The 27295-nt window shown below is 43.7% G+C and overlaps 3 protein-coding genes across 8 annotated transcripts in view; 2 read left to right on the top strand and 1 right to left on the bottom strand.

Annotated features, from left to right (window-relative positions):
* Nucleotides 1-1968: 1968 nt before the first annotated feature.
* Nucleotides 1969-2769, top strand: rnf182 (ring finger protein 182). Its single transcript, XM_061839629.1, has one exon. It carries the CDS (start codon nt 1969-1971, stop codon nt 2767-2769), a length of 801 nt encoding a protein of 266 aa, XP_061695613.1.
* A 1187-nt stretch (nt 2770-3956) lies between these two features.
* On the top strand, nt 3957-9957 carry stard3nl (STARD3 N-terminal like). 3 transcript variants are annotated; one of them, XM_061839189.1, is made up of 8 exons: nt 3957-4091; nt 5043-5328; nt 5954-6031; nt 6139-6216; nt 9007-9060; nt 9150-9267; nt 9353-9454; nt 9540-9957. In XM_061839189.1, exons 2-8 carry the CDS (start codon nt 5131-5133, stop codon nt 9578-9580), a joined length of 669 nt encoding a protein of 222 aa, XP_061695173.1. In that variant the 5' UTR covers nt 3957-4091; nt 5043-5130; the 3' UTR covers nt 9581-9957. The 3 variants fall into 3 exon arrangements, with proteins under 3 accessions (XP_061695173.1, XP_061695172.1, XP_061695174.1); XM_061839188.1 differs by having other exon boundaries at nt 5048-5328; XM_061839190.1 differs by lacking the exons at nt 9007-9060; nt 9150-9267; nt 9353-9454; nt 9540-9957 and adding an exon at nt 6291-8995 and having other exon boundaries at nt 5048-5328.
* Nucleotides 9649-27295, bottom strand: part of slco5a1a (solute carrier organic anion transporter family member 5A1a) — a 35662-nt gene continuing 18015 nt past the window's right edge. For 3 of the 4 annotated variants that reach the window (XM_061839185.1, XM_061839184.1, XM_061839186.1), the window contains exons 3-10: nt 22129-22261; nt 20817-21034; nt 20058-20222; nt 19196-19394; nt 16690-16849; nt 14964-15208; nt 14377-14441; nt 9649-13523 (exon numbers count right to left, since the gene is read on the bottom strand). In XM_061839185.1, coding sequence (XP_061695169.1) covers nt 13024-13523; nt 14377-14441; nt 14964-15208; nt 16690-16849; nt 19196-19394; nt 20058-20222; nt 20817-21034; nt 22129-22261 — 1685 coding nt within the window. In that variant the 3' untranslated portion in view covers nt 9649-13023. Of the gene's footprint in view, nt 13524-14376; nt 14442-14963; nt 15209-16689; nt 16850-19195; nt 19395-20057; nt 20223-20816; nt 21035-22128; nt 22262-22865; nt 22970-27295 lie in introns of those variants that run through there. The other variant, XM_061839187.1, reaches the window with a different exon arrangement.

Raw genomic sequence — 27295 nt, forward strand, 5'->3', positions numbered from 1 at the left:
AGGACCATAGTCTCGGATTTGGAGGTGCTGATTCTCATCCCAGCCACTTCACACCCGGCTGTAAATCCCTCCAGTGAGACCTGGAGATCACGGCTTGATGAAGCCAACAGAAACACATCATCTGCAAAGAGCAGAGATGCGATGCTGAGGCCACCAAACCGAACACCCACTACACCACGGCTGCGCCTAGAAATTCTGTCCATGAAAGGGCATTTAGTCAGATAGCAAACATAGGCTTTGCTTATTAAGACGTCTTTTGTTGTTTTGTTTTGTTTTACCAAGGCTGTCAGAAGAAGGCCATACATCGGCGAGCACCCCCCCCCCCCACACACACCACCATTAAAAAAAAAATTACAGTTTTTGACACAAAAATTACACAGTGGCTGGCAACCAGTTGAGGGTGTACCCCGTCTCTTGCCTGAACATAGATGGGATAGACTCCAGCACTCTCACAACCATTGTGAGGATAAGTGCCTCAGATAATAGATCGATACTCATCTTTTTAAAGGAATGATGCTTGATTGAGTTTAATATTTGACTAATATAGGTTTTATCTCCGACAGTTGTCTTCCTCTTTGGTTTTCTGAAATTGACGCTTTGGTGCAATTTATCCTGGGTAAGCGGAACATAGCTGGTGGAATGGTGGATGACTCGTTAGCATTTCTGCTTCACAGTTCTGAGGACCTGAGTTCAAATCCCGGCGTCACTTGTGTGGAATTGCATGTTCTCTCTGTGCCTGCCTGGGTTTTCTCGGCATACTCTGGTTTCCTCCCAGATCAAGCATAAAAGTGCAGGGTGTTGGAATGGATGAAGGGCATTTCAATAAATTTAAATGGAGCATATACTAATAAAATAAGTAATGGAACCATTGAAACTCACAAGTCGTGGTACCCCTGAACCGTATTACCATTTGGAAGCATGTAAACTTGTCAGTAGTACATTGAGGGACCCCTGTGTGTGTGCATGTGCATGTACTTGGAAAAACGGCCAGGAGGTCACTTTGTATGCCAGCCACTAATTGAAGCAAATTTGACTGAACAAGAAAAGAGCCGCCTCGAAAATTCCAGCGCAGCTCTGCACAGGCTACCCTTTGTTGTCCTTTGCCTTCTATTTGTTCTCTTGTGTGCTGTGTTAACAGTTATCTCTCTCTCGCTCACACGCTCCCCCTTGAAAGGGTCTTTAGCCCCTCCACTCCCCAAAAGCGAAGCTCACAGACCACCACACAAGTCGGGCGGGACCTCACCGGGGTCTTCTGCCTGCCGGGACTACCACCGCCGCCATGATCCTGAAGCCTCCAGAGGAGTCGGGACTTGTCTTCGTGAACTGGAACATGATTACCCCTTATTGGTCGTTCAGGGGGGGTTGAGCCTGTAGTCCTGTTGGTGGGATTCTCCTGCTGATCTTCTGTCAGGTTGGTAGAGACTCTAATCACATGACTTACTATGGACTAGATTGGCTTAAGACTTATGAAAGACTCCATGTGACTTTGACTTGGAGACTCGAGTCGACAAGGATAGCCTGTTGATATTTTAAAATCTCCATTTTCAAGGTGGCGTGCCATTTGTTCTATTTGGAAAGAAAATTTTCTTGTGTAATGTGCCAACCAGGCAACGCATGAGTAGATGATGACTGAGTAAAGAGTACGGTGCAGTGTCCAGGAGGGAGGTCCAAAGATGATTTAATTTGGATTCCAGGGTTTTGTCTTTAATAAATCAGGGAAAATAAAAATTAGCCAGATGGAAGGTGTGCAATTTGAACATATAGAGACATAACAATGACGTCTAACTTCCAGTGTCATAGAAAAATCCACAAAAACAGATAAACTATGTTAACTGGAGTATTAGTTGTATTGTGTGCTCCAATAAGTTCAACACCCACACGTGAACATTTTTGGTTGTAAATAGTGAACTTGTTCATTACAGGTTAAGGTTTGAGACGTCCTCACGGCTCCACAGGTTGGAATTTGAGATGATTTCTGACGTGAGCGGCCATGCAGAGCATCAGAACACGGAGGAGCTGGAGTGTAAAATCTGCTACTGCGCCTACAACCTGGGGAGCCGCCGACCCAAAGTTCTGGAATGTTGCCACCGGCTGTGTGCCAAGTGCCTCGCCAAGATTCAGGACCTAGGAGAATCGCCTCCCAGCACCATGATCTGCCCCTTCTGCCGTTACGTCACCAGGCTGCTCGGAGATGCGGGCAGCAGCCTCCCGGACGACTACAACCTGCTAACCATGTTGGCCTTGGGGAGCTGCAGCCAGAGGTCTCAGAGGAACCTTCATTTCCACCAAGAGGAACTGCTCCTCAACCCCCGGCACTTGAGCTCCTTGGTGGGAAACGAACAGACCTCGACGACCCCTACCTCCACCTCCGCTTACTCCTCCATCCGAGGTTCTCCTAATTTTGTGGTCATCACCATCATGGAGCCCCCACCGGCCTCCTACCCAGGGCAGGACCAGCCCGGGGGAAATCTGATCTCCAACCGGAGGATCCACTCCTCCAGCCAAGACTCCATGGCGTCCATCACGCAGAGGTGGACTCTCTGGAACTGCGCCGCCCTGCTGTGCCAAACCTCGGCCCGGGCCCTGGTGTGGGTACTGGGCCTGCTCTACTTCAGCTCGTTGCCCATGGGGGTGTACCTCCTCATCATGCAGCAGACCACTGTGGGGGTCCTGCTGGTGAGCCTGGTCCCCGCCAGCCTGGTCATGGTGATTGTCTATGGTTTCTGCCAGTGTGTATGCCAGGAGATCTGGAACTGCATACCACCGTAATGGGACCTCTTGTACCTCGGATTGGAAGGCGATTAAGAGATGCTCAGGTGTCTCTTCATCTGGTCATTATTCAACTTTTTGGTTCCATTAGGGCCACTGTACTTCAAACAGCTGAGTCAAAACAACACGCTGCAGTGGAACGCTGCAAAAAGTCAATATCATACTGACAATATTCGTCTGATTCCACTTATATAATAAAAGTCCCTCAACATCTACAAAGTACTTCGGGGTTTTTTTGGTGACAATTTTCACTTGTTTCATGAATGTTTTTACAAAGTCAGCTTTTGTTCTTACTCCACTGGCAATTTTTTTCAACTTCTTTCAAGTGTAATTCTGCTTGAAATGAGCGATAATGGTCTGAGGAGTGTTTATTTAAATGTAATCAGATTAGTTTTGAATCGCTATAATCTTGGTAAGATTTTGAGTTCTTGCAGTCTAAATTGACTTAGTAGTGTCCCCATTTTGGAGTTTCCAGCCAGCACTTACAAGCATGCTTGAGTTATGCCGCTGGTGCAGTTTCAGTTGTTTGGGACAAAGACACAATCAGAAAATTAAATAAACAAACAAAATCCGAGCTGCTGTAGGCCACAACTCAACCCCAGATGCTCACACGAAAACATGTTAATGATGTCACTCAATAGGCCACGCCTCTTCAAGGTACACTACAAACACTTTCACAGCTGTTGTTGTGACATGGCTTGTCCCAACGTACGGTTGTAATTGTAACGACACTTTACGAAACCAGTTTAACATGACTGCGAACGGATGGATGGAATAATTTTTACTACTTCTACTCCATGTATATTTGTTATCCCTTTGACATTTTGCCCCCCCCCCTTTTTTTTTGTAGGGAACATTGACAATGTGATGCATAAACGTGTTTTCAAAATTTGTCAAATTAAATTAAAAACAAACGTTACCCATCCCCCATCTATGCAGCCTTCCTGATTGTTGTCTTTCGGGTTACTTTTTAATTCTATTAAGAATTAATTAAGAATTAACTAACAGTGCGCAAGCGGAAATGTCCGCTGAAATTGAGATAAATCGTGTGTTCGCGTGCAAATTCATACGTTCATACGTTCCGTATGCGCGTTGGTCCGGGCGACGTCGGAGCGGCTATTCGAGAGTCGTTTTAAAACTACATATTCCAGAATGCATCCGGTGGCATACTTCCGCTTGCTGCAGTACAAACAGGAAATGAACGACAAGTTAAAAAGAAATGAATCCTACCTTGTCCGCTTCAACCTGCTGAGGAATTTATTTGGACAAAAACACAAACAACGCAACACTCAAAACACATCAGAGCGTGTTGCGTTTGAAAAGTAAGTCGCGGATGAATGGATAGCTATTGATTTTCATTATTATTTTTTATTCAGGTTCGATGTCAGAGCGACAATGACGACGCAATTGATGTGTTGACTTAATTTCTGTTTCGTTTCGGCCAAAATGAGATTTCTGCTCGCTTCACACGAGGAGGAGGATGCTGAGGGAGAAGATGACAAAAATACATTATTGTTATATCATTTCAAGCTTCGCTGAAAATGTCTCCCTGGTCTTGATCGTTTGTGATTTCTCTCATTTATTTCCTGGTTCTTTCACCTCATTCTCTATTCATGTCTCTTGTACACAAGAGCCGCATCCTGAACGTCTGTTAGCTCTTTATTGTGGGTTACCTGATGAATGCCGAGAGATGATGTCACCATAGAGATACATCCCAGCATGTCAAAGCAGTGCTCAAAATGACTCTCAAACACAAGTTGACAAGCGTCTCGAGTGTTTGATTTAAATTTTGCTCGTCTTTTCCTCCATCCAGAAAAATCTACAGTATGAAATTAGGTTGGAACGACTTGAAAATCCATGATATCTGTGAGAGCAAAAAAAATCTTTCTTCTCCCCGTGCCTGCGTGGGTTTCCTCTCACATCCCAAAAAATACGCGTCAATTGGAGCCTCTAAATTGCTCCTAGGAGTGATTGTGAGTATTACTGTTGTCTATCTCTGTGTGCTCTGTGATTGGCTGGCAACCAGTTCAGGTTGTACCCGCCTCCTGCCCGTTGACAGCTGGGATGGGCTCCAGCACTCCTGCGACCCTTGTGAGGATAAGGGGCTCGGAAAATGAACGAATGACAGCTTGCAGTCAACCTCAGAGGTTCCTGGCTTCCGGTATTATCAGACCCATAAAACCTTTGACTGTCCAATTTTGTGGAGTCTGTGCGAAAATGACCGCTGAGTTAGCGTAGCACGGGTGTGCTAACCATGCAAATTGTCTTGTAAGTTCAGATGCAGTCATGTGATGGACAGCAAACCTGGTGTGTGTGTTGACTGCGGTTGAGTCCACACCAGCCGGTACCACCACTGCTGCCATGGACAGCCGATGTAGCAGCAGCGCAGGCTCTCGTCAGATGGGAAGTCACGGGGCAAGGAGCTCCACGCCCCTCCAGGCCCGCACAGACTCATACGAGGAGAAAAAGAAGTGCATCTCCGACGTTAGGAGGACCTTCTGCCTCTTTGTTACGTTCGATCTCTTATTCGTCACCTTGCTGTGGATCATCGAGCTCAATGTAAGATGGAATTTCTTTGTGGCAGGAAATCCTTACTCTCTGCATGTTCACACAGTGGATGCGAAGTAACGCAATTCCAATCTGTCTCGGATACTTGGTCCTTATCATTTTGCCCAAATGTTTGTGTCAAACCAAAATAGTCGACTTCCTGTTAAATTTGTGGCATGGGTCCTCGCGGCGTTTTTGTGTGGGTTCTTAAGATAGACAATTAGATGTATACATCCAGTTTTGTTTTGATTGGTGAAACCAGTTTTAGGTGCCAGTTTGAAATGAAATGTCAAACCAAATTAGCCGACTTCCTGTTTTATTTCAAGAATGGACACCTAATTGGCCACTTATGAAGACTGTTGCCACACTGCATACACTGGAACAATTCAGTCTGGTTCAGTCCAGTCGGACGGCGTGCGACAGGCTTAACTCTCCGAGGACGCAACTGAGTGCAAAATGGCTTTTTCAAACCAAAATGGCTGACTTAATGTTCAAATTCGATCTTTGCTTCTTAAGACATTATCGTGCATCCTGTTGTGATGGACATGACCACTGAATTTTGTGTGGATCTCTGAAACAGTTGCCAGTGACCAACTTTCCAACGAGCGGTAGCGAGTGTTTACTTTGTGTGTGGCAGGTAAACGGCGGCCTTCCCAAGCAGCTGAACCAGGAAGTGGTGCACTACAATTATCACGGCTCCTTCTTTGACATCTTTGTAAGGAAACACACTTTTGTTGACTCTACTTAGTGGTCTTTTTAATCAAGTTTATAAAAATCCTCTGACTTTGTCTTCCACACCCTTTGTTGGATCGTCCCCCTCAGCTTCTGGCGGTGTTTCGATTCGCAGTCCTCATCTTGGCCTACGCCGTGTGCAGGCTGAGACATTGGTGGGCGGTGGCTGTGAGTACTCCCTAAAAATGCATTTTCATTCATGAGCTTTCACCGGTGATTTTAAGTGCATTTATTTTGGATAGATACTGAATGGATACCAAAGGGAGGTTGAACATTCCTTTGGAAATTGTAGTTCACTTCCTGTGTGTTGCCTTGATGTGATGTCACTGCGCCTCATCACCGTACATCTCATGAATGGTTTTACTGTACGTTGTGACCTAACCTTAAGCCTTCTGGATAGTCCTGCACTTGTGCAGCCAACAACGTCCGCATTGCATCACGGGACCGACTCGTTAGTCACTTGATGTGCACACGACACAAATTGCTTCTGCATGTCAACTGCCGCGGAGAGCATCTCTCATGACTGGTCTGTTTTAGTCACCTGCTGTGATGACGTACTCAGCGTTCCCCTTGGTCTCACATCCCATCTACGCTGCCGCCTTTTTGAGCAATTTTGCAATATAATTATACCTACCATGTGGTCATCAAAGTCCATTTGTTCGAGCAGACACTGTTCCAAAGTTACCATTGTTATTGCGTTGTTCCTTATTACGGAAAGTAAAGAACTGCAGCTACCGTAAATGGTCCAAAAATGCGAAGGAAACTCTACCCTGTGGCATCCTAGCCAATACCAGCTGTAGCGACACCCCCGACATGGAGGAGAACTGCAGTATATTTTCAAAACCATGCCCACGGGTTGCATTCAAGTATAAAGAGAAACTGCATGCCGTATAGCCCCAGTCACATTAGTGCAGTCACCGCCCTCGTGAATGTAAAGAAGCGTTTAGAAGTAAGATTATGCACTGCACTTTTGGTACTTCAAATTTTGAGGACTCTTAAACGGACTTGTACTTGATTCTGTGGGAGGATGTTCATCTGCTCTGAAGTAAAAAAATGTTTTTTATTTGTTTATTTTTGGGGGGGTTATTACACAATACGATAGTACCTCAGTTTTCGAACGTCTTGGTTTTCGTACAAATCGGTTCTCAAACGAAAATTTCAAGATTTTTTTTTTTTTTTTTGCTTTGGTTTTCGAACGAAAATTGGTATTCGAACACCCCGACCAGCGGACCCATGACGATTTGTTATTGTGCTTTTGAATGCACCCCCGAAAAAAAAAAAACGCAAAAGACATAACGCACATGACCGCGCGCTTGACTCACACACTCTTCTGCTCGCGGACGTTTCCCATTACTGTAGTGACTTTTTATCTTCAAATTGAGAAACATTAACCCCCGATAATGGCTCCAAAGAAGTCAAGTGGAACTGCTGGTGGTGAAAAAAGGAAAGTGGTGCGTAAAACTGTCGACTTCAAGAAGGATTTGATAGCCGAGCACGAATCTGGTCTGCGTGTTTCTGAGCTATCGAAAAAGTATGGCTTGGTGAAAACGACAATCGGCGCCATTCTGAAACACAAGGATGCCCTCAAATGAAATGATGTTGCTAAGGGAGAAACCGTGTTGACCAAGCAGAGGCCATAGTTCTTGGAGTAAGTCAAAAAGTTGCTTATTTTCTTGAACGAGCAGCAATTAGCTGGGGATAGTGTTGGCGAGGAAGGAAGGAGATGTTGTCCTACGAAGCTGAAAGCAGGAAATGTGTCTCAAGTGCCGATATTAAAGCTATCTACGCTAAATGGAACGACATCCGTAATTTTGTAGAACTTCATCACCTGAATACACTGCACTGCACTGCAAAATTTTAATGATGTTGTTATGAGCCACTTCAGAAAAGTGCTTATAAGACTGCCGAAACAAACATTAGATTTGTTCTTTGTGGAAAAAGGGGCGAGTCACTCCCACCGACGACATCTGAAACTTTTGTTTTGCATTGCTTTTTTCTTTTATTCCATTAACCCTACCTCTAGTTGCAAGTTTTTTTTTTTTTTTTACATGTTATGTACTTTCTGTGCAAATAAAAAACTATTTGCCCCCTCCTCCCCCGCCGCCCCATTATTGCTTGTTTAGTTATTTTGCACTTTTGTTAATAAAAAAAAAAGGTTTACAAGGTTGGGGGCTGAGTCGCTACAGATACGGCAATGCACTCCCAGTATGGCATACTCTACTAGTATAAAGCATACATTTTAAGCAAAAAATAAATATATTTCTTAAAGGATTTCATTATATTATATCTTTAAACTATACATATATTTCTACTATGCAGTTTATTATCAGGAAAAGCTAAAAAAAATCATTTGAAAAAATATTTTTTTAGGCTTGGAACGCATTATTTCATTTTCCATTCATTGTAATGGGAAAACGTGCGTTGGTTTTCAAACGTTTTCCTTTTCAACCAGCGTTCTGGATTGGATTGTGTTCAAGAACCAAGGCACCACTGTACTTATTGAGATTTTTTTTTTTCCACACTTGACGAATATCCCAAGTTAAAAAACACATTACTGAAACTCGTAAAATCTAAAATAAAACAAAGCATTTTTCAAAAAGTGAAAACTAATCAAAACTAACAAACCAGTTCTAAAAACTCAAAACTAAATGATTTTGAAAAATCAAAAAATGAAAAATTACTATAATGGAAAATAACCACTCAAAATGGGGGGGGGGGGGGAGGATAACCCATTACAACACTGCCACGCACACAAAGAATACATCCACACACAGAAACATGCAGATGAGCTCATGGGCACACACGTGTGTGCACAGTCTCACACAAATGTGCACACAAATATCCATGAACACACTTTCTCCCCCAAACATAAAAGTATGCATATGGACGCTCACACAGGACCACTGGATGACTTTCTACTCACTGGCCAAGTTCTTGTTGTGTTTGTGTGTTGTTTAGATCACCACTGCAATCAGCTGTGCCTTCCTCATTGTCAAAGTGATTTTATCCAAGGTAATAAAAAGATGCGGGAATTAGGAAAATATCTCACTGTTCATCCATGTAACATTTTTTTCTCTGTCCATCCACGTGTGTTTGTGTAGCTGCTGTCTCAGGGTGCTTTTGGATACCTGCTACCCATAATTTCGTTCGTGCTGGCTTGGATCGAAACCTGGCTGCTGGACTTGAAGGTTCTTCCTCAAGAGGCAGAGGACGAAAACCGTGAGGAGCCAATCGTCATCCTCCTCTCTCGCTCTTGTACTTCTCCCCTCACTTACAGTCCATGTCTCCACACCAACCCGGTCAGGGTACCAGTCCCTGTTGGATGCCAGCACTGAGCGAGCGCCTCTTCTTCATCCCGGTCCGATGTCCGACGGCCAGTTCTACTCGCCGCCCGAGTCGGTGGCAGGTAAGCGCCCCACGTGTGCTTTTTGTCACCTATATCCAACAAACTCATCACTGAGTTTCGCTTCTCCTTTTTTCCTGTGGCACAGACACAGATGAGGACCTGGATGTCAAACCGGGATTCTTTTAAGGGAAACAAATGGCACAGGTAGCATTAATGCATGCTGGGGGAGGGGAGGGGGGGCTGAGTGGCATTGGTTTTTTTTTTTGTTTTGCTTGTTTACTGGTGTCAGGATGTCCAAACAGGATGTTATGTGCACCTGCATTGAAGGGAAGACTTTGCCTTACGCTTACACACACACACATACACACTAAAATCGCTCATTTCTTGTAAGTGAAGATGAGCTTTGTTGCTCGCATGGAGTCGTTAAGACGTTCTCACTGCCACTATGACGATGAGAGATGTGCTTGCAGAATGGACTGTTGCTGGTCTCAAAAGACAAAACAGGAAGCAGCAAAGGTCCATGTAAAGTGCCACCTTTCAAAATAAAAGTCTGCCTGAGTCAACTGTGAATGTCCTTATCCTTTTTATGGTGGCAGGTGAACTGGATTCTATCCCATATGATTCTTGATACCGTACCAAACACACAAAAACGTTTTAAAAAAGTTCAAATGCCCAAACAGAAACACAGCACACAGAAATGTGGGCACGCGCACACGTAGGCACGCATAGGATTTACGTGATTAAGTGACGTTTGAGGCCTTGTTATGTCTGGCACCAGGGCGCCACCCAGTGGTAACACGATTAACTGACCCAAAGCGTGAGAGGAGTTTTTATTTTTACTTTTGTTCACATTTTTTGACGGACAGACGTCAAAGCGGTGTGCCAGTGAGGTAACCTCGGAAAACAAACGAAAATACTGTTTTTTTTTCTTTTCTTTTTTTTAATCCGCCCTGTCACATGAAGTCTCATGATTCATGGGAGGCTCATTGTGGCGGAATTCCTTTTGGTTGTCACTTGCAGTTCCACAAGTCACCACCAGGTGACACTAAAAACTTCTCAACCAATCAGCAGAGAAAATGTGACCACGTGACACCCGCAATCTCCTGTTTGCTGGTCATGTGCTAACATTGCTTACACACGCCAATCAAATACATTGATGTGAATGATAGGCTGAAAATGTTTCTCAGAAAAAAAAAGTTCTAGGAGTTCTAGTTCTGCAATTTAAAAAATGAATCCTTCTCTAATTCTATTTTTGAATAGTTTCCCCCACTTTGTTTAAGACTGTCAAATTAATGTAATTATTGTACAATAGGTAAACATGAAATGCAGTTTTTTTTAAATAGTAATTTTATGTATTGAGAAAAATTATTAAAAACTTATTTACTTATGATTTATGATTGTCTGGGGCTGCTTACTCATTCAGGACCTGGACGACTGAGGTTATGCTGTTGCGTAACCTTCAAAAATGTCATCCAGAGAGATGCGAAAGCCTTCTTGCCAGTTATATAAAATGCCCCTCCTAAAATACTTTTTCACCCAGGGCCAAGTAGCTTTTAATATTATTTTTACCTTTGGTAAAATCATTTAAAATCTGCATTTTACATTTACATTCAAATATCAGCGAAAGATGACCCATTAGTTTGATGATTCTAAAGATAAAAGTGGGGAAACTATGCAAAAAAAACGTAAAAATTTGAGAAGCGAGCCAAAACATTTTTCACATTATCTGTAGTGTAAAATTCCGTAAGTTGCAGATGTTCCTTACGTAGGACACACCCGCAGCTTAAGCATCTCAACAAGCAAATTAGTCAGTTACACACAATTGTTGTGTATCTCTTGCGTGTAATTTAGTGTGAGTCGCACATGCTGCTTACATAGCTTGCACTGCTTTGCATATTTGGCGCAATTTATAAGCTACGACAGCGAAATACTAATTTGGCATCTGGCATGTTCGAACTTCAAATAAAACGAGTTCACATCTTTGTGGGTTTCGTTGTGTTTTAAGTGTCAGAAGTGTTTGTCTTGCTGACGTTTGTGGTGCTAGCTGGGTGACACCTGATGAGTATGTCTTTTCATCCAATCACAGGAGAAGCTAATCAGATGATGATGATGATGATATCATCTGCTATGTGATTGACTGGCTAATGAACCCCCACCCCCACCCCCACCCCCACCCCTCTTCAAATTCAAGGTCATTTCCATTTTGGTGTACAGTAGTGCCAAAAAAGTGGTACAGTCACCTTATTTCCATTGTCACAAGTTGTGAAAGGTACCAAAGTAGCTTTGCCCTTTTCAGTACCTTAACACTCTGAGAGGGGGCCCAAAAGTGAAATGATTAATGTGGTACAGTACAAAGGAAATTCCCTAAAAGGAAATTCCAAAGAGAACCAAACAGTGTCAAGTTCTGCCTTTTAGGCACCATAATACTGCAATAGTGTGTCAAAAACAGATATGAGTACTTTGATACCCTTCACAGCGTTTGGAAATGCCAAAGTGAACTAAACTGTGTCCACCCCCATCCTTTAGGTATCCTAGCATGGTCGTAAGGGTGCCAAAAAGTGTAGTGGTTACCAAATATCCATTGAAAAAGTTGTGAAGCGTACCAAAGTGAACCAAACTCTCTACCTCCTTGTTTCAGGTGCTATAACACCAAAGACTTGTGCTCAAAACGTACAGCTACGCTTGTAGCCTTCCATTTGTACTTCTGACAAGGAAAATGCCCCCTAAAAAATGTCATCCCAAAAGTGTGTAGTCCCTTCCTTTGGGTACCCAAAGACATAGGGAGAGTGCCAAAAAGTAATACAGCTCCTTTAGTACTCCACACAAGTTTTGACCATGGAAATGGGATTGTTTGGATACCCTAACACGGAACTATTGTGCCAAAAAGTGATCTGGGTCCTTTGGTACCCTTCAGGACTTTTGAAAATGACAAAGTGAACCAAAGTACTGTGTGTCTAGTTCCATCCTGAGGGTAGGCTGACGCTTTGAAAGGGGTGCTGAAAAGTGGTATGATAACTTTGGAATAACATTTTCTTTTTTTTTTAATGTTTGAAGGATACCAAAGTGAACCAAACTGTGGAGGTTTTTATTTTTAGGTAGCACACCAATGAGGCAGGGTACCAAAATGCGGTACATCTTCTCTCCTTCTACCCTTTGTTTTGTACTTTGAATAAGTGAAATGCAAGAAGTTTGCCCCCCCAAAAAAAAAGAAATGGCACAAAAAGGTTCCCTTGGAACCCCTTGCAACATTTGCCCACGGAAATTCAAATAAAGTGGATCCACTGAACTAAAGTGGGTGCCATAAAGTGTTCTGGTCACTTTGGTACCAAATAAAGCAAACTGCTTCACCCTTTAGGTACCCTTACACAGCAGTAGGATGCTAAAATTGTGATACTGTTGTGTAGCACCACACCATTGAGGTCCTGGTTTGTCACATGTCCACATGTGCGTATTTGTGTCGTCAAGGTGACTGTGGGCAGAGTCCAGGTAGGAGCAGTTTGGTGGGTGATTTCTGTCCACACTGAGCCAACATAAAATGTTAGCTGACCACGATATTCGTGTTGGCTCAGCATATTGCCAACTCAGTGTCCACGGCGTCATTCTAAAGTCCGCGTTCGGTTGGCCGACAGTCAAACCCGCACCGTCACCTGCTCCAGGGAGCGCGCCGGTGCGGTGGGGGCAGACGGTGGCGGCGTTATTGCTTTAAACTCGTTCCCGGGGCAACTCTGGGTGCTGACTCCGCGGTTGAGGGCGCCGGCGCGGGGCACCACGCAAGCGGGGGGTAGCGCGGCGTGCTCGCTGCGGGGGATGTTGACAGGGCAGGAGCGGGTGCGGGCGTGGCCTTTGTGGCCTCCGGGGTGGCATACGAGGCTGCCCACCGTATCAGCAGGTGACAGGTGGCGCTTGAGCCAGCGCTCCACCCGCTCCTCCTTATACTTGATGGAGTACCAGGTGAGGAAGATGAACAGGAAGCCCAAGAACTTGAGGCTGGCGGCCAGGCCGAAGTAGACGAAGCGCAAGGAGGTGACGTCGTACTCCCAGCACGAACCGTGCACGCCGCAGTCCTGTTGCCACAGCATGCACGTGGTGTCGATCACGGCGCCAAAGTAGATGGGTGTCGGGATGTACGCTGGGAGAAGGAAAAAGAGAGAGAGCGTGAGGGAGGATGCAACCATGTCAAATATGGTAAGTTCTGACAATGGACACTTCATTAAAGGCGAAATCCAGTGCTTTGCATGAACAGTGTATCCAATAGGTCATGTAATATGTACCCTATTTGACAATGTGATGTTAAATCCTCTCTCATTTAATAGTGTTTTGAGAAGATTTTTATCGACAAATACGAATTTTCAAGGGCGCTGCCATTTTCGCGAGTCACATGACCTACATGCACGGATGTGATGTGTACCGTGCCGCAACAAAGGCTCGATTACATGGGACTCCATTTATCCCCAGCGCCGATTTCTGGTATTTATCCTCATCTGATGAAGAAACCGCAGTATCGGTTGATTGGGAAGACGGAGGAATACTTCCATACAGATTTGAACCTGTGGCTGTAATTAATGTTGAATATTCAGATGGTTCTTCGTGCAGAATGACGCAGAGTCTGACTACTCGGAGGCCTACGCGCGACATAAGTGAGTAAACAAAGGCCCCCGGGAGCTCTGGCCATGCAGCCGCGGATGGTTCTTCGAACGGGGATGACGCGGAGTCTGACGAACGAGTTCCGGCGGCGGGCCGCGAGCCGAGCTTCCAGGCCCCGGAGGCCTTTAGCCAACCTTCGGTGGTGGCGGAGGCTTTTAGCCTAGCTTCGGCGTCCGGGGCTAACGGCCTCCGCCGCCTGGAAGCTCGGCTTGCAGCCGGAGCACACGGCCCGCCTTTTGGCCTCCATCCTAGTGAAAGCTGTTTGTAGTCTGATTCTCATGTGGCCAAATGAAGCCAGGTAAAGATGTAGAACCCTTCTGGGTTGAGTTTGTACTCACCAAGTGTCCTGAGCAGAACAAACTGCATTCCCAATGCAAACGGTCGCTCCTGCTCGGCCACTGACCTGCACAAACACACCTGTTAGGGCACTCACCTAACCTAACCTAACCTAACCTAATGTACTGTTAAAGTAACATAATGTACCATATGTTCAGATTCAAGTATTTTTGGGGGTACTTACAAAATACCAATAAACTCATTTTTCTGTAAAAAGTAGTAGGCATAATCTCGAGGCTGTATTTGTTTGATAAAAAGGCATATACAAATTGTTTTAAAAATCATTAAATAATTAAAAATGTGATTTTTTTTTGGTATTACATTTTATTTTTATAATGCATTGTCAATTTTGTTACTAAACTACATGTGAAACATACTAATGATAAAAAAAATACATACAATTATATACTATACACACATACAACTACTCATACAATTTTCTTTTAAAAAATGTATGCAAATTTTTTTTCCATTAAAAAAATAATGAAAACGTTTTTTTTGCGTAGGAAATCATATCTTCTAAGTCATTAATAATTTTGACAATCCTTTAATGAATTTGTATTGACTAAAAGAGTTGTGTTTTTCTGACCTGAGTGTGACGATGATGGCGGAGGGCTGAGCGCAGGCCGTGATGAGCGTGACAATGAAGAGGAAGACGAGGAAGGGGATGAGCGTGCTGCAGGTGCGGTCACACTTCCCCGACACGGCGTATCCATTCTCATTCAGGTACGTCTTGACGATGACCACCTGCAGCTGGTTGCCGCCCTGCCCTCCCGACGACGGCGTGATTACCTGACGGCTCTGCACGCACGCGCACTCCGAGTAGTTGCGGATCTGGAAGATCACATGGATCAGGCAACCGAACACTACGGACAACATCGACAAGAAGACCCCGACTGTTGTGAATTGGTTAGATTTATCATTTTGTAGGTGGTCACTAAAAATTATCTCAAAAATTGACATAGTGTGATTAGGGAGCAGTGAATAAGCGAATGATTCTGAATGCAGCGACTGATAATCTGACTGCTACTAATTGTAAAAAAAAAAAAATAAATAAATAAATAAATTATTTTGCGTAATACCAATACAAAATAAGCATGTGAGGAGCATGTAGTTTTTGATTTCCTAAAGTCACCACCCTCTTTTTCCACACGTCTGTATTTGTGACTTGAAATAAGAGTTGTCTTAAAAAAAAGGCATACCTGGCATGGTGAGTGACATAGGACTGGCGAATGAGACTGTAGTTGTGACGGTAAGTGAATCAGCTCTTTTGGATTGACTCACTAAAAATATCTTTTTGTTACAGAAATTAATTTATGAAATAATAATGTAAAATTATCCATGCTAAAGTAAAGCATTATTTTTAATAGTTTATTATAAAATGTGCCATTATTTATTTATTCCACATTGTGCTACAATAAAATGCAAAAAAAATTGAGTATTTATAATGTAACTTATCTATGAAACTTATTCCCAAATAAGCCATTTCGAAGTGAAGTAATACAGAATCAATGAACTCCAGCAAAATATGTAAAACAAAATGAAATAAAATGAGCATTCAGATACTGTGACTTGTCAATAGTTAATATCGTAATTGAGAGAGAGTGCAAATGCTTGAGCTTTGAGGAGTGACTGTGGTTGGGTCAGAAATGATCTGCCTTATTTTGGAGAAAATTCTCTCAGAAGCGACTGACTCTGCTCCAATATCCAGTCTCCGGCATCAGCAGCGGTTGCATTAGACACACTGCCACGTCCGTCAATATCCGTTTCAAATGCTGGTCTTTATTTTCCCCATTCCTGCCGAGTTTGTGGAGCCAGCTCAATATTTTTTTATTTATTTTTTTGAGCCTACACAGTGCCTTTGTAATGTCATTTTTTGAAAAATGTCACCAGTTTTGACTACATTCCCCCCCCCCCCCCCCCCGGCTGTCACACATTTTCTGAAGTGTTTCTTCTCAGCCTGCTCTTGTTGTGTGTGTTTGCGGCCCTTTGCTCTGTTTCTCACTTCTTCCTCCCTCGTCTGTGCGCACTGGGTGTGCTGTTGCCCCTCCCCCCTCCGCTATGCAGTCACAGAGAGATGACACCATACATTTTGACCATATGTATGATGACACCATACATATTGAGCCTGTGGCCGGCTCTCTTTTCAATGAACAATGACATTATGGCAGTAATTTGTCACCATAAGATCACACCATATGACAAAAGAAATCTTGTACATAAAATTAGATATGCATGATTTAAAAATCAGCAAGTGATGCGGGATATGGTGAGGAATGACTGTAGCAGTAGGATATTAATATGAGATGTCTTACGCCGCTGCTGTCGTTGGTGACGCTGCTGCACCCAGCCAAGCAGGGGTTAAAGTAGGTGATGCCGTCAGAGCCGCAGACAGGCGCGTACTCGTGGATTCTGCAGCCGCAGTTGACATTGCAGCTGCCCGTCAAATTTCTCTGCGTCATTGTGAGCGTTGGCCTGAAAGAGCAACAGCATAGTTTAGATTATAAAATACTTTTCAGGGGAAGGAAATAAACAAATGAGCAAAAAATCTTCGGGGCACAAACAGAAAGGTAACTGATAAACTGAATAAGTAACTGATTAACCAACTAACTAGCTAACCAATCAACAACTTAACTAAACTACTCAGCTAACCAGCTAACTGATGACCATACTTCCCAACTAACCATCTAAGTCAAAGGTGCCCAGACATTTTTACCCCAAGATCTACTTTTCAACCAGCCAGCCTATATTATACTATATATAAATATATATGTATATTTAACATACAGAATTAGCTTTTTGTGCATTGTATTCTCTGTGCTTTCATCCTGGATCAGGCTGTGCCAAGGTGGAATTTTAAAATGACACACCATCTCATCCTGCACTTTCTACTTTGGTTTCAGACCAGACCTTTCCCACTCGGAAAAGAGAAAATCTCGTCCAGTTTTACCACTTTTTCTTCAATTATTCACATACTCCAACAGTCATTGCATCTTAAAACAATAACATTTCTTTTTTAACTTTAGCCATTAATATCAAAAGCAAACATAAGCAGCATGTCTGGCTCGTCTTTGCTCAACATTGACGAGACTGTGTTGCAAAGTAAAGCAGCAATGGTGGATGCTGTCATTATGAAACACATTGATGGGCTGCATAAGTACTGTAACATTTGTAATTATGAGTGTACGTCTTTAAAAGGGGGGGCGGGTATACGTAAACAAGGAAAAAGAAAGTGTGGCGGAGCAGCGGTCATTGTTTGAGAGAGTTCCGTGTGCTGCCTAAAAGAAATCAGTGGTTTCTTTTCATTTTTTACAGTACATATGTGAATTGTGCCATTGGATGTAACAAGCGGTCATCTGTCACTCATTGAATCACATTGCAAAATACCACTAACTGAATAGCAGTATGTTATACTTGCAATTTACACTGGATTTTTTTTTTTTTTTTTTGCGCGCAATGCAGAATATCTCCAAAGAGACTGCATCAGCGTGCACAGTTGAGAGGGAACATTGGTTAATGTTTTATTTGTTTGTTTTTTTTTGGGCATGCCCGTCCCGCAATCGACCAAGACTGCCTCGCGATCGACCGCATGTAGCACCCCTGATCTACAGTAAATAATCACATAACCACCCAAATAACTAGCTGACCAACCATCCACAACAAACCACCTAAACAACCCACAATCTAGCTAACTAAACCAACTACATAGTTAATAAACTACCCAACTAACAACCAACAATTTTACGAAGTAACCAACTAACCCCTGAATCAACAACCCAACCAAGCACCCAACTAAAAACAAAAACAAATTACCTAACAAACTCAGGATAACCTGACAAACCAAACTGCCAATTTACTAAATAGCTAATCAACCAACCAAAGATTTATCATCTATTTTCTTAGCCGCTTATCCTCACTTACAAGAGTCAGGGGGAGTGCTGGAGCCTATCTCAGCTGTCAATGGGCAGGGGGTGGGGTACATCCTGAACTGGTTGCCAGCCAATCGCAGGGCACACGGAGACAGACAACGCCCTCAGTCACAATCACATCTAGGGGCAATTTAGTGTCTCCAATTATTGTTGCATGTTTTTGGGATGTGGGAGGAAACCGCAGTGCTCGGTGAAAACCCAAGCAGGCACGGGGAGAACATGCAAACGGCACACAGGGAGGGCCGGGATTCAACCCGGGTCCTCAGAACTGTGAGGCTAGCTGAGGCACTGTCCCGCCCTTACAGTATTTTCACCACTGTTTTCTACTCCTACTTCCGCTATTGCTTTTGTCACGTGTTTGTTTTATGACTATTGTCAAAAAAATACCTTTTGATGACATACTGTGTACTTCGGATGAATGCGACGTGAGGTGACCTTTCTTATCGCACCTGCATCGGATACACATCTGATTTATATCCACATACAAAAGAACGGATATGAACAAAATCAGCATTGTGCTTTTCACGATGACAAAAAACCCAAAACATCAGATTGTCACATTGGGAAAACAATTAGAATTGCCGTGCCGTGCGAACGTAGCCTCATCGACTGTCCTAACCAAATGAATTGAGTGAGCATTCTGACAGGAAGTAGGCTCAGTCAAGGGTAAGAAAAGGAAAGAGAAAGAGGTCGAGGAGGGCGTCCTGCCAAAGATCATACAGTATATTGCTGACTGTTCCGGGACTCATTCCATGGCCACTGTGCAAGTACTAGCGAACTATCCTCTACCCTGCCGTGAGGTCAACATGTCCGACACGAGTCGCAGATGGACTGCCGCTGACTCTGTGGCATGCCGGGAAAAGAAAACACAGCCCAGTGCTCCTCACCCTACCCGGTGGTGTAGGGTATGTTGATGCCGCCCAAGTTGATGCTCTCGCAGCCCACGATGAAGAGCGTGGAGAAGCAGAGCAGCGACACGCCGCTGCAGATCATGGCCAGCTTGGCCGACTCGCGGGCCCCCAGTTTCAGCTTCTTGATGATGTAGCCGCCCAGCACGATGCCCACGCCTGCGCTCGGCACGATGATCACGCCTGGACGCATGAAACGGGAAGGAAAAATACACACGTGGACAAAATGTGTCACGAAGGAAAACTCTACAATGATAAGTAAAGTAACTTGAAACATTTAAAAAATGAACAAAAACAAATCACATCCTCCGGTCTCCTTCATGAAAGAGGTAGACCACCACACCGGTCTTCCAATTCAGGGTCACTGTCTCTGATGTCCACACAAAGTTGCAGAGGCGTGTCAACTAGCAAAGCCTCACAAAATCCAGAGACTTTAGGAACCCCAGGCAGATCTCATACAAAGTTGGGGCCCTGCCACAGAGACGGTTTTTGACCACCTCAGCGGTAGGAGATCCTGCCGTAGAGTTCCCAGACTCTGTTCTAAAGGTACGTTGATGGAATTGTGTTCTTTAAAGTAATCTATAAAATAGTAGTGTTGTTCTTCACAGTTGGTTCTCTGGTCCCTCACCTCGGACTTGTTTAATTTGGGTGACGCTACCAGGGGTTTAAGTCCCCTGGCAACTTAACTCATAGAATCACTGGGACACACAAACACATCCACCATGATAATGGCAGCTTAAGGAGGAGGAAATACAAGATATGACTAAAAAAAATTAATATTTTGTTTTTCCTCAAAAATATATGAAGAAGAATCACGTGACACTTTGAATGAGAATAGGTTGTCACCTGTATAGATGCTGGCACTGGATGCGGGGATGCCAAACTGTGACTCGATGAACTTTGGGATGAAGGTGATGAAGGCGGTGACGATGGCGCTCTCGGCTGTGTAGGACAAACTGACGAATAGAAAGGTCACATTGCTCAGGATCCTCACCACTGCTTTGGGAAGGTCTGCAGAAAAAAACATTGACTTTATATAAAGAGCTGACGCGTGAATGAAATGAGGTTCCACAGGCTGGTTCATTTAGCATGTTAAAAACTGGATGCTTCCATGTGAGTTTAAATCAATTACATTATACCAGGCGGTACGGTGACTCAGCTGGAAAGTTCTGAGGTCTCGGGGTCAATCCCGAACCCACCTGTGTGGAGTTTGCATGTTCTCCCCGTGACTGTGTGTGTTTTCTCCGGGCACTCCGATTTCCTCCCACATCCCAAAAACATGCAAGATTAATTGGACACTCTAAATTGCCCCTAGGTGTGATTGTGAGTGCGGCTGTTGTCTGTCTCTATGTGCTCTGCGATTGGCTGGCAACCAGTTCAGGGTGTACCCTGCCTCCTGCCTGATGACAGCTGGGATTGGCTCCGGCACTCCACGGCTAAGAAAATGGATGGATGGATGGAAACACTATATCACTACCTTCTTTAATATCATTCCAAAAGTCCAAATATATACATGCCCCACCTGGACAGTATTTGTAATTGAAAAGTGGGACCTTTGTGAGCATAAGCGGCTCAGAAAATGGATAGATGTGGTCTTGTACATACCTTTAATATCCTTTCCGAAGCCCATGGAGGAGGTGACTACTTTGTTGTTGTTGTTGCTCTTTTCCTTGAGGACGTCATCATCGCTGGACATCTCGTCCAAGCTCAGTTTTTTCCTCCTCTTCTTCTTCTTGTGTCGTGGTGGCAGCTTCTTGGGGAATGTAAACATGGGGAAGATGACCAGCAGCATGGCCACCGCGCACAGCAGGAAGCCACTCCACCTGCACACCGATGCCAGCACTTTTTAATACCCTAGGGCCTTGAGTGATGTGACTTGAGTTTTTTGTGGTACAAGCCATTGTTCTGACAATTTTTTTTATTTGGCCTGTGAAAAAAACCCTCAAGATATGAGTGTCTCTGTATTATTCTGCCACTGGATGGTCAAGATGCTCACACCACAGGGATATAGCTCAATGTCCATTGAATTGAAGCAAAAGATGTGACAAATTTGGTTAATCATGATGTTTTAATACAGCCATCTATCCATCCATTTTCTTAGCCACTTATCCTCACAAGGGTAATGGGAGTGCTGGAGCCTATCCCAGCTATCATTGGCCAGGAGGCAGGGTACACCCTGAACTGGTTGCCAGCCAATCGCAAGGCACATAGAGACAAATAGTCGCACTCACAAGCACACCTAAGGGCAATTTAGAGTGTCCAATTAATGTTGCATGTTTTTGGGATATGGGAGGAAACCTGAGTGGCCGGAGAAAGCCCACTCAGGCATGAGGAGAACATGCAAACTCCACACAGGCGGGGCCGGGATTGAAACCTGGTCCTCAGAACTGTGAGGCCAACACTTTACAGCTGTTCCACTGTGCCGCCTGCTTTAATACAGTACAATAGTAGGTTTGTGTTTATCTATTTTTTTTTTTTTGCAACTTTTTTTTTTTTGGGGGGCGGATGGAACAAATAAATGCCATTGTCATTCGCTTCGATGGGGCAATTTCAGTTGCGATACAAATGTTTAAGCTACGAACTTGGTCATGGAACGGATTACACTTTTATCTCAAGGCACTACTGGAAGTGGAGTGGAAATATATTGTGTACGCCCTCCATATCTGAGTTATTCGATATATCGCAGATTTTTTTAGGCGTTTTTACAGTAAACTGAGATGCATAAGTCCCAATTTTCCCCACTTACTAGGCCGTAAGGAAAATTTTAAAAAGTGCCTTTGGTTTAAACGTGTTGAAAGTGTACAGCAGGTATAAAATTATAAAAGGAATCTTCTTTATATGTTCTCTGTATATCATGGATTTTTACCTTTTTTTAATTAAATGCTGGCCTAATGTTCATGTGTATGTTTGTACTCACCAGTTTCCAATGAAGCGAGGATCGCTCTGGTCAATGTTAACCACTGTCTTGGGATCCACATAGAAGCCGATGAAGACGCCACCGAGCAGGTAACCCGCCGCCGGGCCCAAAGCACCCATCACGTACATGATGGCTAAACAGAAAGAGAGAGAAAAGAGAATGAACAGCATTTCTGCACTAACTTTTCAAGCCAAACCTATCAGTGAAAATATGTATTGTACAGTTGAGTGAAAGTGAAAACCAACCAACCATTTAACCATCAAGCCAACTTATTAACCATCGCAACATCACCAACCAAAGAACTAACCACCCAACCAATGATCCAAACGTCAACCTAACGTATCATTCAATCATAAACCTAACAAAGATCCCACCAACCACCACCAACATGAACTAATAAACCAACAATTTAAACAAGACCATCCAACCAACCGAGCAATTACTTAACCAACCAACCAACCAACCAACCACCTATCAAGGAACCTAACTAACATCTAACCATCAAACCTCCACCAACCCTCAATCTAGCTAACCATCAACCAACCAACCATCCATCCATTTTCTACTGCTTATATGAGGTTAGGTTGCGTGGGCACTAGTTTTAGCAGGGATGCCCAGACTCCCCTTATCCCCAGTCACTTCATCCAGATCTTCCTGGGGAGATCCTGAGGCCTTCCCGGGCCAAATGAGACATGTAGTCTCTCCAGCATGTCCTGGGTCGTCCCAGAAAACCTCACCAAGGAGGCATCCGGGAGGCGTCTGAATCAGATCCCCCAGCCGCCGCATCTGGCTCCCCTAAATGCGGAGGAGCAGCGGCTCTACTCTGAGCCCCTCCCGGATGACCACGCTTCTCACCCAATCGCTAACATCTCTATCTCAAACAAACAAACAAACAAGCAACAAACAAAACTACCCACAAACCAACCAAGCACCCAATTAGCTAACTAATCACCTGCCTGACTGTGATTAGACACCGCCCCCAAATGAACAATTATAAGCTTAATAGCATCAATACATAGACGCTACGTGGACATTCAAGAGGTAAAGGCTGAGCTCCTTTTCACTTGGTAGCCAACTAAAACAGCAGCACTAAGTGAAGCATTCCAAAATTGCTACCAATGAAAAAATATCTATCAAGTTCAGATGGAAAATCAAACCAGACCTTCAGAAGTGACGGCCTGGGTACCAGTTAAATTCTCCTAAACTTTCATAACTTCAAGCAAACACTTATGGAGCACATAACTGGCCCTCTGTATGTGTGTGGTCACATGGAAAGAATGAGAATGAGATTTTTCCAATTAGAGGGAATTAACAGCATACAATCCTCAACTCAGTTAGCCCCAAAAGGGATTGTAGGCTCAGGTGGTGTAACTCAACATGTACTGCTCTAAAGTGGGAACGTTAAACCTTTACCTTTAAACTTTACCTCAGTACACAGAGCAGGTGCACAGAGTTAATCTGAGGAGCTACTACTACGACTACTTTAACCACCACCACCCCCTTAACCACTACTTTTGGGATCAAGTGCATTTCTGTATTCAGTACGGTTCTTGAGATAGAGCATATATGTACTCTCACTAACGCTGGAGAACAAAGACTATACATATACAGTATATTTTTTATACATAAATGGGCAGAACAGTGGTGCAGCTGTAGAGCTTTGGCCTCACAGAGGTTCAAATCCCGGCCCCCACTGTGTAGAGTTTGCACTGTGCAATCGCTCTACAATCCCTGGCAATATGGGGTTTGCTGCTCTGAATATGGCTGGCAGGGGTAGCAAATGTTCACAGAACATAGGCAAACAGGGAAGTAGTGCTGAAGAAAATCTCCATTAAAAACGCCAGCCATAAGTCTCTCGTAACGGTATTTGAATCCCGCTGTAGTTCTCCGCAGGACATGCCCCGCTGCAACGCGATTTGCTGCTGGATGGTTGGGAGAGCATGAGTTAAAAGGTGTGTCCTGCTTAGAACTCCAGCAGATGTCAACCCGCCACCACAACCATGCACACCACTATTTTCATTAGCATTGACACTACTGTACACTGGCTGGACTATGAGGCGAACGAGACATTCACAGACTGAACCAAAACAGTTAAACCCTACCCTTAGTCGGTAGCTATTATAGTTTTTGAGATAAAGTATGTGCAAATGTCTGAAGGTCTACCTGTGATGACAGAAAATTGGTTTCTCAGTCATGACTTGAAAAATACCGATGTTCTACTTCACAGATAGATTAAAACTGGATACAAACTTGGGCATTGTGGTGGTATTAGTCTGTATTTGTTACAGTTCTGGAGATATGACATACTAAAACTTTTGTTCCGACAGTTAAAGCCAAACTCTACATTCTTTTGGTGTTTTTTTTTATGGAAGGACTAAAGTTTTCTGTACTGTAAATGTTTCATTTATACCATCAATACATGGGATCTTCTTTCAAATTATATAAACCAACTTCATTTGGCATGTCTATCTTTGCTACTGTTGCTTCCACAACTATTACTACTACTACAAACTGTACTGCTAGTACTACACCACTGCCTCTAACATCACTAACATGACCTCCATTACTTCATATTCCACCACTATTAAAATCTCTATTACTACTATAACTACGACTAATGCTACTACCGTACATGCTCCCTGCACTCCCCTGACTCCAATGGCTTCTCCCAAGCGTTTAAGAACAGTATAGGAAGGAGCTGAGGAAGACGAAGATCAGGAAAGCCCCTGGACCAAACACTAACACTCCAGAGTAATAGGGAGCGTGCAGACCAGCCTAGTGAGGTTGTCCGGTACATTCTTAACCCGAGCCTCTGTTTGGAAAGGCTCCATGGAGAAGACTTCTTGTGTGTTGCCAGTTCGCAAATCAGATTTCTTACTACATACCGTCTTACCTTGAATCACCCAGCACCATTCTAAGAGTCCAGTATTTTGACTAGTCCAGTGCTTTCAACAGCAAACGATAATCACACCAGGCTCCTCCAGATGGACTAATGTCTCGATGCATGGACCATCAACTATCTAACTGACAGACAACAGTATGTGAGGACCAGTGGCTTTTAGTCAGATGTTGTTGTACTGAAGGGATGTTGCTTCCACAGTTCCCATTTACCTTGAAGACCTTAGATTTCAATTATAATTCTATCCTCTGTCACATGCAGGCAGTCTCTTTGACAGCTCTATATCTGAGGGGAACAAGCTGGAGCACAGGAGGCTCATTAAGAACTTGACAGACTAGTGTGAGCATAACCACCCAGCACAAAACAACGAAAAGACGAAAGAGTTGCTGATCAATTTCTGTAGGAGACCTTGCTTGGAGCCCGAGACAGTTTGGTAGTTGCATGTTCACCTAAACAATAAACTGGACTGGGCACCTTTGGACAGACAACACAAATGTCCTGTACAAGAGGGACCAGAGATGCCTCTTCTTGCTAAGGAGGCTTAACTCCATCAACATGAGGAGGACCTTGATCAGGAACTTTGATGACACTTTTGGCTTCTGCATTGTTTTTGTCATTGTGTGTTGGGGAGGATGGATCGCGAACAGAGAAAGGAAGAGCCCCAGCCAAGTGGGCAAGAAAGCTAGCTCTGTCCTCAGCTGTTAAAAGGACTCCATCGAGGATTTGGCAAGCAGAAGGACACATTAGCTCAGCTCATTTTGATAATAATGGTTCTTTTCATAATATAGTGAAGAAAATAAGTATTTGAACACCCGACTATATTGCAAGTTCTCCCACTTGGAAATCATGGAGGGGTCTGAAATTTTCATTGTAGGTGCATGTACACTGTGAGAGAGATAATCTAAAGATGATATTGTGATCTGCAGTGAAAGCAGGGAGCAGGCGGAGGAACAGGAAAGGAGAGGAATGAAGATTAGCCAAAGTAAAACAGAATAAAAGTGCATGAATGTGAGGGGGAAGGAGGAAGAGTGAAGCTCCAAGGGAAAAGAGATATTATTGTGTGATCAATAAAGTCTTCTTCTTTTACAAGACAACATGACTTGAGAGGTAATGTCTGTGTCCCTAATCAAGCGGCCAAAGGTGCTGCATGTGCACAATCATCGAGATATTCCAGGAATCCGAGAATCAGATCACTTACTCATCATTGGGACACATATTCCCCGCACAAGCGTCTCACCAACTCATCATCAGAGGAGGAGGATGATGTGCACATGCACAGACACAGAGATGGGATTGTGGGCATTCCGAGGGGGGAGATAATCCTTCATTCCAATGGAAGAGAGGGAAAACCCGGGCTGAGTTATGCAACGTGACAGGATAAAGCGGGATCCTGGCCAACAATCACGGCAGGCATGACAGGTCGAGGCAGATGCAACCGTGCATCATGATGACGGTGGTCATGCCTGGTCATGACAATGTCAGGGCACACGGAGACACACAAAAGACTGGTCGGTAGTCACTGTCAGAGCACATACACACAGCAGTGTCCGACGTTGGGCTTTTTTGAGGCGGGGGCTCTGTCGAACCACAATGAGCCAAGTTGTCGTGGCACTCTCAGAACTTGTACTGGCCCCATATATTCATATAACGCTAACTTTTGTGAGTTTTTTTGGATTTAGTGTCTTTATACTGTGCTATTTAAGCCCCTTTAAAGGTTGAATTGTTTTTGGCAGATCTCACTCATTGATTATTGACACTTGAATAGACATCATAAAACCCTGATTGGCACAACCCCTAATAATACATAGAGCACACAACATCTAGACACAAGCTGAAGCATTGTTGGGACATCAGTGCAAAGTAAATATTTTAATAATTTTGTAGTTGATTTATTCTTTTAAGGTTCATTATTAATTTTTGCAATTGCAATGCTTTGATGTTAGTGAGATTAGTACAGGGTCATCGCCATGAATAATGCTGTTCTCATAATTTCTTAAAGGGACTTAGATAATAGGGTATAAAGAAGCTAAATACGAAGTACAGTAATGACAAAATCTTAACGTATTATATCATGAATATACGGTGCCAATACTTCTGACAGGGCCAATAACAGGGCTCATTGGGTCACCACTCAGAAAGGCTTAATGTTGGACCTTGACTAATATTGTCCTTCGTGCATTTAAGACTGTTAAATCATCTCAAGGTTTCTTCTTTCTGCCCCGCAAATGTTTTGTTTTTTAGTTTTTCCTTTCATGGTTGAAGGGTAAA

The sequence above is a fragment of the Syngnathoides biaculeatus genome, chromosome 13 (assembly GCF_019802595.1).
Source record: "Syngnathoides biaculeatus isolate LvHL_M chromosome 13, ASM1980259v1, whole genome shotgun sequence".
In the NCBI taxonomy this organism is placed as follows: domain Eukaryota; kingdom Metazoa; phylum Chordata; class Actinopteri; order Syngnathiformes; family Syngnathidae; genus Syngnathoides; species Syngnathoides biaculeatus.

Coding starts and splice junctions, on each gene's coding strand:
- rnf182 (XM_061839629.1), top strand. CDS start 1,969: ATGATTTCTGACGTGAGCGGCCATGCAGAGCATCAGAACACGGAGGAG.
- stard3nl (XM_061839189.1), top strand. CDS start 5,131: ATGGACAGCCGATGTAGCAGCAGCGCAGGCTCTCGTCAGATGGGAAGT. Junction 6,032..6,138: donor GCTCCTTCTTTGACATCTTT/GTAAGGAAACAC, acceptor CGTCCCCCTCAG/CTTCTGGCGGTGTTTCGATT. Junction 9,268..9,352: donor AGAGGCAGAGGACGAAAACC/GTGAGGAGCCAA, acceptor CAACCCGGTCAG/GGTACCAGTCCCTGTTGGAT.